The sequence below is a fragment of the Medicago truncatula genome, chromosome 5, assembly GCF_003473485.1.
Source record: "Medicago truncatula cultivar Jemalong A17 chromosome 5, MtrunA17r5.0-ANR, whole genome shotgun sequence".
NCBI lineage: Eukaryota > Viridiplantae > Streptophyta > Magnoliopsida > Fabales > Fabaceae > Medicago > Medicago truncatula.
The window spans coordinates 17,527,562-17,539,587 of record NC_053046.1 but is presented as its reverse complement, the minus strand read 5'-3'; the positions used below and the strand labels follow the sequence as shown (position 1 = coordinate 17,539,587).

The window sequence follows — 12,026 nt, the reverse complement described above, 5'->3', positions numbered from 1 at the left end:
AAGGCATCTAACAATTCTATCAGAGACTTCATAATTTTAAAAACTTTCAATGTCACAATTCGTCATCCAAACGCTCCTACAATCACAGAAGTAATCTGGAAGCCTCCTTTGTTTCATTGGGTTAAGTGCAATACAGATGGAGCATCATTGGGAAATCCTGGTTTAGCCTCTTGTGGTGGTGTTTTCAGAGATTTTGAAGGTACCTGTATGGGTTGTTTTGCTGAAAGTTTAGGTATTCTCACTTCTTATCAGGCTGAATTATGTGGGGCCATGAGAGCTATAGAAGTGGCGTATCAGAAACATTGGAACTTTCTTTGGTTAGAGACAGATTCTATGTTGGTGGTTCAAGCTTTTAAGAATTCCACTCTAGTGCCTTGGCAAGTCAGAAACAGATGGAACAATGTTCAACTTAAATTAACTAATATGAATTGTATAGTTACTCACATTTTCAGGGAAGGAAACCAAGTAGCTGATTCCCTCGCAAACTTTGGGCTGTCTCTGGATCACTTTGATTTTTTGGATCATATACCTTTGTTTGTTAGGGAATCCTATGTTAGGAACAAAATTGGTTTACCTGAATTTAGGTTTTCTTCCTGAGGGAGTTTTTTGGTTTGGTCCCCTCCCTCTTCTTTGTTTCCTTTTCTCTTTTAATCTATCCTTTGTGGGTTGCTAAAAAAAAAAAAAAATACATATAAATTTTGAGCAGAAAAGAATGAATTTTTGGATCGGAAGAACAGAACAACGACATGATGATGAAAGTTAAAGGTTGTATATTTTCAATTAAAGATTTGAATTCATTTTCATGTATTTAAAGTTTAGAATCAATAAATTATATCACAAACATGTATACAACACAACAAATAATATCAAGAAGAACAAGTAAGAATCAATATTACCTCATATTGTTAGAGTTTGGTGCTGATAACGTGATATGAAACTAATCTAAAGTATAATTTGATATTGTAAAGTATAGAAGAATAGAGAGAAAGGAATAAAGAGAGAACTCAGTATATTGTATTACTTCACAAGTGTGTCATTACACTAAAATATAAGTCATATTTATTGGACACAAATGAGCAAATAAATGATCAAAATATTTAAGGACCACTAACCATATATTCACTTATTAAGTTTATAGGAAGGTGAAAGATCAAAGACGGACTTCCACTAAATTTATTATAACAAATTCATAACAATATGAACCATATCAAACACTTTAAAGAACTACCAAAGTAACAAAAAAAAAAAAACACTTTAAAGAACTTTTTTTTGGTGGCAAACCTAAAACCTTACATATATTATACATTGTCCGTACCAATTGAACTATGCTCACGCGGATTTAAGGAACTTATTTTGATTTTGATTTTTTATTTTTAAAATAGATATCAATCATTGAATATAGGATGAAGCTTTTGAATGGCTGAGATTTCAGGTAATGTGATTCACTAGAATTCTATTTTTTAAACATATAGAGTGATTTAAAAAATTCAATTGATTTTGGAATCACATTTAATAAAGGGTATTTTTGACATTGTTGGAAAAATTATATGACCCAACATGTCAATTTTTTTTTCTTCTAAGGACTAAAAACAATATTCGGTATATTTATTGGGACTAAAAACTTATTCAACCTTCCTCTCTATTGACCATTCAACTAATAATATTTGGATTGTGTGGAACGAACACAATGGTATACTTATTGTTATTAGAAAAAGTATTGTTTACAAATTTAGAAAATATCATTCCACAGTTATTAGAAAAAGTAAAGTTTTTGTTGTTATTGTGGCTTAAAGTTAATAAGGTCAATTTTGTTTATGGCTCGTGGTTGAACCCGTTTAGGTGCTTGGGTATCAATTAACCTTTTTGTGTATTCCTGGATTGACAGCTTATAATTATATGTGGTTTCCTTTATACACTTTGTGCTAAGGAGATTACCCTGTCATTGCTAATATAAGTTATTGTTAAAAAACCTAATAATATTCAATCATTTAAAAAAAAAAAACTCACATTCAATCTACAGTAAAAACGTTAATATATTTTCAACTACCACTCATTATATAAAGTCATTATATTAATGTCTTATTGTTGAACAAGTTGGAAAATATTGTCTATATACTCTAGGTGGAAAAATATTATTTTATTTAAGAAGGAAATCACAAAATTGACTCTAAAATTATTTAAGAGTTGTGTTATTTGAACATCCATTTATATGACAACTTTTGAGACAACCAAAATTTTATAAAGAAAATGAGGTATTGACACAAAAACAATAGAGAGAGAAAATAAAAAATTAATGTAAACATGAGAGAGAAAATTGTCACAATAATTATCAAAAAATAGTTGTTTAAATATTATTTCTCATTACTTAAATACAACTAACATGCAGGTAACTCCCTAAAAAAAAATAGTGATATTTGAACATCCATTTGAGACAAACAACTTCTTTTCTCTCTCCTTTCATTAGTAAAAATAATGGAGAGAGAAAAAGAAAGAGTGAGAATAAGAGTATAACGTGAGTATGAGAGAGAATGTTGTCAAAAAGTTATCATAAAGTGGTTGTAGAAATACACCATCTGATCACTATTATAAGCAAAAATCAACGTTTTAGATACATTCATTAAATGATGTATGTAGTCTGTATTATAAACCGCATACATCATTTAATGAATGAATCTAAAATGTAGATTTTTCTTATAATAGTGACCGGAGGATGCATCATTTCTAAAAAAAAATAAAAAATGCAACACTAGTATCTATTGTGCCAACCACCAACAAACACATGTCAATTTAGTTGTTAAAAAAAAAAAAAAAAACCTTTTATATGATCTCCTATAGTAAGGGATCTATTGCCCTCTCCTACCGTAAACGCCGCCTAATAACATTATATAGCTTTAAAATGGTTATCTTTTCTTATTTCAGTGACCAAAATTTGAAGTAATTTATTTTTCTTATATTAGTTACTAGCGTATTTTTGTTGATTTTACCATTTTCTCCTTGGTTTCTATTAAATATAATTTTTTTTAGGAGAATATTGAATAAGAAAAAAAAAAAAAAAAAAGGAAAAAACAAGAAAAGTGAAGGAACTAAGCCCTTACAACCATAATATCATCATTACCATGCTACCGCTGCCAACTCCTTTCTATATGAGAGGGTGTCACACCCCAAACCTCATTTTGAAATATAATTGAAAATATCACAATTTTAGAGCATAAATACACATCGGTAACCAGAAATAAATAAAACTTGATTAACTTTAATTTGTTTTCAAAGCTGAAGCTCAACGGTGCCACATTTTACACTCTTATATAATCACTGGAGATCGAAATCGCCTAAGTCACAAAATGGAACTATGGCCTAAGCCAAGTGATATCCTAACAAATTAAATAAAATATAATCTTATAACAAAGTTGTCAAAATCGAGACTTTGTTTAAGGTCAAAAGAGAATAGCAAAATCGTAAAATCGCAATCAAAATCAAAAGATTTTACTCAACTACTTTTGTTAAATCAATATAGGGTACCAAAATAAAAAATCGTAATCAAAATCGATGGATTCTATGGAAAGTGGGAAAATTTTTTAAATCCTTTCGTCGCTCAAATTTCATGCAAAACAACAACACTGTGTTACGAGATTGTTTTATATTCATTATTAGGTCCCTACCACTATTTTCAGTTATTACGAAAAAACATCCAAAACATCAGGAATACAAAAATAAATTGAATGCTTCCTTTCCAAATCAAATTCTGATTTTTTTGTTGTATAGCAAATAAAATATGCATTATTTCAAATTTTAATAATTTACAAAGGATCGTCCTCGTGAGCATATGTAAGTTGGTAGGGACATTGTATTACATAGCTTAGTTGGTAGCTTATTGACAACGTTTGTGTGAATTATAAGTTATTTTAGGACGGAGGGAAAATGACAAAAATTAGAAACAATGTCTGTAAGACATATATAATGAAGCTCACAATGCCAAAGATTATTAGGCATGACATTTGCTAGAGTTACCTGAAGTTTTTTTTTTTTTTAAGAAGAGTTACATGAAGTTGAATTCATGATCTCTAGTGTGTGAATTTTTAGCTGCCTTTTGCCACTTCGTCTACAAATTAAAAAGAAGAATTATAAACATTAACTAATTTCTCTAGTAAATTTATAAAAACAATATCAATTGTTAACAATACTACATAATTTTAATGATTTCTGTGATTGAGAAGAGACGGCGGGTGAAGTGTTATTGCCAATGGTAGGGATGGTGGGTGATAATTGAGCAATGAATCACAATTAGAGGAAAATCAAACCACTTCCGATGGAGGAAATGTTATGGGCAGTGGCGGCAAATGGATGGATCAAAGGAGAAGAAGACGATGCACATGAGGGAGGAAACAAGAAAGGGATATCAAACACCACAAAGGGGAGAAGAAACAAATCCATTTTATGGTCTAGTCGCACGAATTATGATCTCACATATGCGAAGTTTTCACATCCTCGCACACGTGCAAGAAATGTGTTTTTTGAGTACGCATGTGCGGATGTTTATGATTCCCATGTAAAGTGATTTCATTTCGCGCCGCGAAGCTTAATATTGTGGGGTTTTTTGAAGTGTTGGGACAGATTCAATCCCATTTATTTTCATTATAATTTCCAAAAGAATATCTTCATCAAACTCTAACTTTCATTCTCTAATTTTCACACCTTTGAAACCACTGTTGTTCTTGATCAAACTCTTGCCGTAGGAAACTATCTAATGGTCAAATACACTAATCACATTATCTATTATACCTCATATCGTCCATTGATAAAATTTATCCCGTCTCTTTGAATTTCACGTTATTGAATATCACCCGTTTTATGAATCTGAATCATGCCTTTTGTGTTCAAAGATTCCATGAGGCAAGGATTATGTCTAGGAAGGTCAATCCATTCACCAATACATGTAGCTTTGAACTTCAAGAAGAATTTAGAAGCAATTAAATCCTCATTATGAAAGATAATTCAAAATACGACATTTTTATAGTATAAATACAATGCGGGTTTGGCATGTTTGTGGGCATTGGATATAGATGTTTCTAATTATTACCCTTTGGTGTTGAGATATTCTTGTCAGATTTGGGGCCTAAAACCTTTAGCTTCAATAATGTAATGTTTGGTTGGATCATCCTGGGTTTTCTGAGATTGTTGCTCGGAGTTGGGGTTTTAGAGGGTCAGTAGGATGGATGGTTGTTATCTTGAGAAAAAAATTCAAGAGACTCAAATTCGAGATGAAAAGGTGGAATGTCGAGGTTTTTGGTTATTTGTGGTTTAGGAATTAACAGTTGGTGGATCAGATTAAGATCCTAGATCTAAAGGTTGAGGAGGAGGTTCATATTTTGGAGGAAGCAAATTGTAGGATTAAATCATGTTCTGATTTAAGGGTTTTATTAAAGGTCAATGATGCTCAGGTGTTTCAAAGATCAAGAGCTTGTTGGTTGAAGGAGGGAGATAGGAATTGTATTTATAGGTTGATTTTCAAGTGGGTTTGGGTTGAAAAACTGGGCTTTTTCACCAAATCCGCAACCACAAAACAACCAAAAAGTTGGAAAGTTTTACTCTATACCCATACATTTATGCCCTAATATGGGCTGGGGACAGGGGCGGGGGCGGGGGCGGGGACGGGTGCATGGAAGTGGGGGCGGGGACGAGGATGAGGATGCTTAAACCCAGCCCCACCCTGTTGCCATGTCTACCTTTTAGTCTCGATAAATGGTGATTTAGTGTTTCACTTTTAAATATAAATATAGAATACCCACATATCGGCAAAATATATTGGATTGACACCAAAATTAAAAAATAAATAAAATGATATTTCAGAAACATATACAATCACAACACTAATGATCTCAATTTTGAAGAGCTTCACAGGTTCTTTCTCATCATTTCCGTTGTGTTGTTGCCTTTTGGAAAAATTTGTGTTCATGGTCTTTTAAGACATGTAGTAGTTGCGGTAGTTATCATTGGATTTTTTTAGGGTTTTTTTTAAATGATCAAATTGGTGCCTAATAAAACAAATTTTCATAAGTATTTGAAATCACTTATGAAAATTGATAATGATGCTTGATATGTCTATAGTTGCTTACTTTCATAATTAAGGCCTCCAATCAGACTTAGTCATTAGCTTATTTGAGTTCAAATGTAACTACTTTCATTATTGTCCTCCCCCTTGTTTACAAGTTTCAGCTGAGTTCTACAGGGCCAGCTGAGTTCTACAGGGCAGAAACTCAGAAATTTATTGGATGTTGTGATTGTGGGGATTATCTCAAGAAAGCTGAGAGGCGGCTGAATGAGGAATTGGATAGAGTGAACCATTATTTGGATCCTAGGACCAAAGAGACTATTGCTAATATGGTGGTGAAGGAGATTATTGAAAATGACATGCTTAGATTAATCCATATGGAAAATTCTGGGTTAGTAAACATGATTTGTGGTGATAAATATGAAGACTTGGGTAGAATGTATAACTTGTTCCGTCGTGTTCCTGATGTTCTCTAAAAAATATGTGACGTGATGACTTCACACATTCCAGAAAGGTTGAAGGATCCTGTTGAATATGTGCAGAAGCTCTTAGATGAGAAAGATAAATACGAGAAGATTATAAACATGGCATTTAGCAACGACAAACGCTTTGAAAGGGTCTAAGGGGGGTTTGCGAGGATGATTTGGTGATTACTCTTGACAAGGTGATGATGCTATTCCAATACTTGCAAGAAAAAGACTTGTTTGAGAAGTATTACAAACTGCATCTGGCAATGCGGATTTTGTCTGGAAAAACAGTTTCTGATGACGCTGAGAGGAGTCTCATCATTAAGCTCAAGACAGAATGTGGATACCATTTTACCTCAAAATTAGAGGGCATGTTTACAGATATGAAAACTTCTCTAGACACAATGAAGGACTTTTATGCCGACCACCCTAAGTTAGGTAGTGGTCCTTCACTTACTGTGCAGGTTCTAACAACAGATATGTCGGCACTTAGTGAGAAATTTCGGTCGTATTACCGCAGCAATCATACTGGAAGGAGACTATATTGGCAAACTAATATGGGCACAGCAGTCTTAAATGCTACTTTTGGGAAAGGTCAGAGACATGTGTTAAATGTCTCCACCTATCAAATGTGTGTACTCATGCTGTTTAATAATGCTGATAGACTAAGCTACAAGGAAATTGAGCAAGCAACTGAAATTCCAGCTTCAGATTTGAAGAGGTGCCTGCAATCTTTGGCTTTGGTTAAGGGAAGAAATGTCCTGAGGAAGGAGCCTACGAGTAAAGATGTTAGCGAGGATGACGCATTCTATGTTAATGACAAGTTCAGTAGCAAACTGTATAAGATAAAAATAGGAACTGTAGTTACTCAAAAGGAATCTGAACCGGAGAAACTAAAAACTCGACAAAGAGTTAAGGAGGAGCGGAAGCCGCAGACTGAGGCAGCAGTAGTGAGGATTATGAAATCTAGATAGAAACTAGATCAGAACAATCTTATAGCTGAGGTCACAAAGCAGTTGCGGTCGCGATTCCTTGCAAATCCAACAGAGGTAAAAAAACAGATTGAGTCTCTCATTGAGAGGGACTTTTTGGAGAGAGATAACAGTAACAGAAAACTGTATCGGTATCTTGCTTAGAGTTGGTAAGCTTGTTTATTCAGTATGCTTTTTTTTTTGTCATTAAGATTATTTATTACAGTGATACAAATAACTGCATTTTAACTGATCCATTCATTCCTATAGTGGAAATTTCTATTGGCCTAATAAAACACCATTTAGTCTTTGATGTTTGAGCGACTTAAGCTCATGAATTAGTTGCATCAAATTGGCATGAGAAGACCCACCAACAAGTATAGCTTTCTTTGCATCCTCACTCAAAGCTTTGGATCTTGATCTCATCTCCTCAGATTCTTTTCCATTTTCCATCACTAAAGCAATAGCCTTTTCAATTTCTTCCCTTTTCACAACCTCACTCCCAAACTCATTCCAATTTCTCCATTCTTTAGCCCCAACAGAAACCCCAATTCTCAACACATCAATAATAATCTTCTCATTAAAAAATTGATCAGCAAACAAAGGCCAACTCACCATAGGTAACCCAACTTTAATGCTTTCCATTATTGTGCTCCAACCACAATGAGTCACAATTCCTCCAATAGCTTTATTTTCAAGTATCAACATTTGTGGGGCCCAACCCCATATCAAATAACCCTTGTTGTTTTCTTTCATTCTTTTCTCAAACTCCTCCATAAAACCTTCATCACCTTCTTTTTCATTAATATTCTTACGAACAACCCAAATGAAATTATGGCTTGAAGCTTCAAGTGCATGAGCTATTTCAATGAGTTGAGATGGTGGGAACTTGTTTAAGCTGCCAAAACTTACATAGATAACAGAATTCTCTTTCTTGGAGTGCAGCCATTTAAGCAAGTCACTATTTCCTTCTTCTACTTTTGCCTCTCCTCTTTCTTCCTTATCAGAAACATCTTGATTTGCCCATAATGAAACTGGTCCTATGCCCCAGCACTTTGTTCCAAATGCATTCTTGTAATGCTCCTCATAAGCACCCTCGAAATCGGAAAAACTATTAAATATTGCACCATAGCTTCTTCTTGCTGAATCATTGAGCGCCTTCATAACAAAAAAAATTGAGTGATCAATTAGCACAATGTCGCATTATATAATCATTCTCCTTGCATTTTTTGTTGCAAAACCATTCATGATTCTTTCATAAGGTTCATTAAAAATTATTTTTAATTGAAATCAAAACAGTAATATTTAATATAATCTATTGTAAGACATAGTAGATCACAGATAAGATTTTAACACAACAAATAACAACTTGCATTTATATATCAAATAAAAATATTCTTTGAATATATTTCCTAAAAACACTATTAAATAAAATTTCAAATTAAGTGATCACCTTCACTAGACATGGTTGGTTTTTTCAAATAACAACTACCAACTTGCATTTATTCAAATAAAAGTTATTCTTTGTATGAAAGTATATTAAAATTTCAAGGTAAGTGATCACCTTGATTATCATTCCATACATGGATGGCTTTTTCATCCAATCTGGTAACTGTGATCTAGACATCTCAAACTTATGTGGAAACCCTACGATTGTGAACTTATCATAATCAGATTCCACTTCGTTGTGAGCTCTATGTTTTTCAAACAAGAGCTCGGCACAGCGAGAGAAAATGCTCGCAGGAGAGAAAACAATTCTTGGAATACCTAACTTGCTTGCAACTTCCACAGTCCAAGGATGACACAAGTCACTAACTATGCAATCAACTTCTAACTCCCCCAACAAGTAATTCTCTATTAGCGACTGTAGCATTACGAACCCCTCTTGGAATTTCGCAGCTTCTGTAAGAGGAGTATCAGTGTTGAAGGTTTCTGTTACAACTGAAAGGTTGACTTGCTTGGCTGGAAACTCCAGAACATGTGTTTTTATGGGTCGACCGCGATTGAAATCATGGTCGATAGACTTTTGAAAAATCCCAGCATTGCCTGCAGTGGTGACTATGGTGGAGTCTACGCCATGCATGGCAAATAGCCTTGCCATTTCAACCAATGGGATGATGTGACTTGTAGCTGAGAAGGGAATGAAAATAACCTTTAGGTTTTTGGCTTCGGCTTCGTGAGACTGTATCGCCATTTTATCTCTTTGGAGGTTGGAGATACTGCTTCTGATGTATATGATGAAGGTGAAAAACACAAGAAGGGGGGGGTTGAATTGTGTTTTCTTTTTCTCTTAAAAAAAAAGGATTCTTCTTCTGATAAAACTTCAGAAGCAGTTTGATTGCTTCTGATGAAATGATCAGAGTCAGATTGCAGCGGAAAAGAACAGAGCAGAGAAAAGAAAGACAAAGACACAGGCAGTTATACTGGTTCCTTCCACAACACGGAAGTAGTCCAGTCCCCCTTGCACTTCCAAGGAGATTTCACTATAATCACAAGATTACAACTGCTCAATACTTTCAAAGTATGAGACTTCACAAAACAATGCTCAAGCACACACGCAAGAGTCTTCCAATGCTCAAGCACTAAGCAAGAGACTTCTAATGCTCAAGCACGCAGGCAAGAGACTTCTAATCAAACAAAAATACAGAGAATTGAGTTTGAATTGAACACTTGATATACAATCAGTGGTGTTCACAATACAATACAGAAAAGACTCTAGACTTTGAATTTCTAAGATGTATCAAATCAGTGCAGAAATTCAGTGTGCTTTGTAGAATCAAATTGACAGAGTTTTGGCGCTTTTGAACTTGTGTATCTCTATCAAATCTTCAAGTCTTCACTCCTTTATATAGAGGTGTGAAAGAGACGTTGAGATAATCAGCACGTCTAAAGAGTCGTTTGAAATCCTTTGATTATCCACCAGTGATCCTTTGCCTGATTTGGGTGTAGTCCTTTGAAGGATAAACTTCAAATTCATTCCCATCTTGAGTGTACAAATTCTGCAGGCATGGCTGTTGTTTTGTCTTGTAGCGTAGACAGAAAACAGAGTAGTGGAGGTAGTGGTTGTACACTTGTACTTTGTCAACTCTATTAATGAGAGACAAGTGCAGAGTGCTTTCCATATATCCGTTGATACCTCCCTTTCAATTCTTCGTTCTTCTTTGATAAGACTGAATTGAGAATCAGCAACTTTCTCTTCAGTTTGATTAAAGGATCAAATTTAGCTTCTGGTGAAAATATTGCTTCTGATGACTTTCTGCTTCTGATGACGTCATCTCTTCAGGAGCAGTTTAGCTTCAGGAGCAGTTGAGCTTCAGGAGCAGTTTTCTTCAGATGCTCAGAATTTCTTTTTCTTTCCATTGTTCTTCCAGGACCTATCAAAATAACTTGAGTAGCTTTTGGTCCTGTACACTTGAACAATTATTAGTAATAACCAATTGACAATTTTTAATACCTTGTTATCATCAAAACTTAAGAAGGTTCTTTGTGAAACACATTTTGTTCCAACAATCTCCCCCTTTTTGATGATGACAAACAATAGTATTTAAAATGTTCAATTGTTGTTGATCTAATTAATAAGTTGACTTCTTGGGACAGAGGTTTGTAAGCTCCCCCTGAGTCCAATAGATCTTTAAGGTGAGGTTTGTAAGCTCCCCCTAAGTTCTATTCTTATTAATTAAATTTCAATAAAATACTCATAAAAATCAAATCAGAGGTATTTAAAAGAAATTTAGAAGTGGTTATAGTAGGGCTCAGTGCCTTAACAAATACTATACATTTACTCCCCCTTTTGTCATCAACAAAAAGAGTAGAAACAAAAGAAAGAGTATCAGAGCAAAACAAAACAAAAGAATAAACATATAACTTTTAAAGATAGTATTTCAGAGCAAGCAGCATTGAAAACAGTAAATATCATCAGAATTAAAGCTTGTAAAACATATTGAAGGTGAAAAAGCACAAGATTCAGAAACAATGACAATATATATATAGAAAGAAGGATTAAGATACAAAGACACAGCTACTAAGAACAAAAGTAAAAAACAAGCTAGAGTTGGGTGTGCAACTAAGGTTGGGCTTGCTTATACAACTGTTCTAAGAGATACTTGATCTGATCATCCTTCTTCTGAAGTAGCTCATCCTTTTCTCTCATTCTTCTTTTGTATCCAGCCTGAATTCTAGCAGCCCTAGTGATGTACTCTTCTTCTGGATAGAAAGGAGTGATGTCCAGCAGAGGCACAAAACTCAGCTCTTTCTCCTTAGCTGCTTCATGCATATCATCCAAAAGCTTCTTCAGCATAGCAGAGTGAGATGACACACATTTAGTTCTAAGCTGATCCAGCAGCTCATCAAAGCTTTTCTGTAGATCCATCCACTGATCATAATAGTGAATAGGAGGTGCAGGAACTGTTCTGCGAAGAATCAGTGCCTGAATCTCATCACTAAGTCTGATCAGTTGTTCCTCTATATACTCAGACTCCAGGATATGGTCAGGGATGGGTGAAGGTTCAGTTTGAGTTGTATGTGATGTGGAAGGTTTGT

At 34.3% G+C, this 12,026-nt stretch overlaps 2 protein-coding genes across 2 annotated transcripts in view; one reads left to right on the top strand and one right to left on the bottom strand.

The window, feature by feature from the left end:
* Positions 1 to 7,652, top strand: part of LOC11417557 (cullin-3B) — a 65,419-nt gene extending 57,767 nt beyond the window's left edge. Inside the window, 1 exon segment of the mRNA XM_039834654.1 lies at positions 6,674 to 7,652. Within this exon segment, the coding sequence (XP_039690588.1) occupies positions 6,674 to 7,652 (979 nt within the window).
* LOC11422129 (soyasapogenol B glucuronide galactosyltransferase) lies at positions 7,645 to 9,699 on the bottom strand. Its single transcript, XM_003613676.4, has 2 exons — positions 9,052 to 9,699; positions 7,645 to 8,645 (listed from the first exon to the last, which is right to left on the bottom strand). Exons 1-2 carry the CDS (start codon positions 9,679 to 9,681, stop codon positions 7,767 to 7,769), a joined length of 1,509 nt encoding a protein of 502 aa, XP_003613724.1. The 5' UTR covers positions 9,682 to 9,699; the 3' UTR covers positions 7,645 to 7,766.
* Positions 9,700 to 12,026: the final 2,327 nt, after the last annotated feature.

What these genes read in the sequence shown, in the direction of transcription:
- LOC11422129 (XM_003613676.4), bottom strand. Translation starts at nt 9,681, where the DNA reads ATGGCGATACAGTCTCACGAAGCCGAAGCCAAAAACCTAAAGGTTATT. An exon ending in TGTATGGAATGATAATCAAG is followed by an intron (nt 8,646 to 9,051) that starts GTGATCACTTAC and finishes TTTGTTATGAAG; the next exon opens with GCGCTCAATGATTCAGCAAG.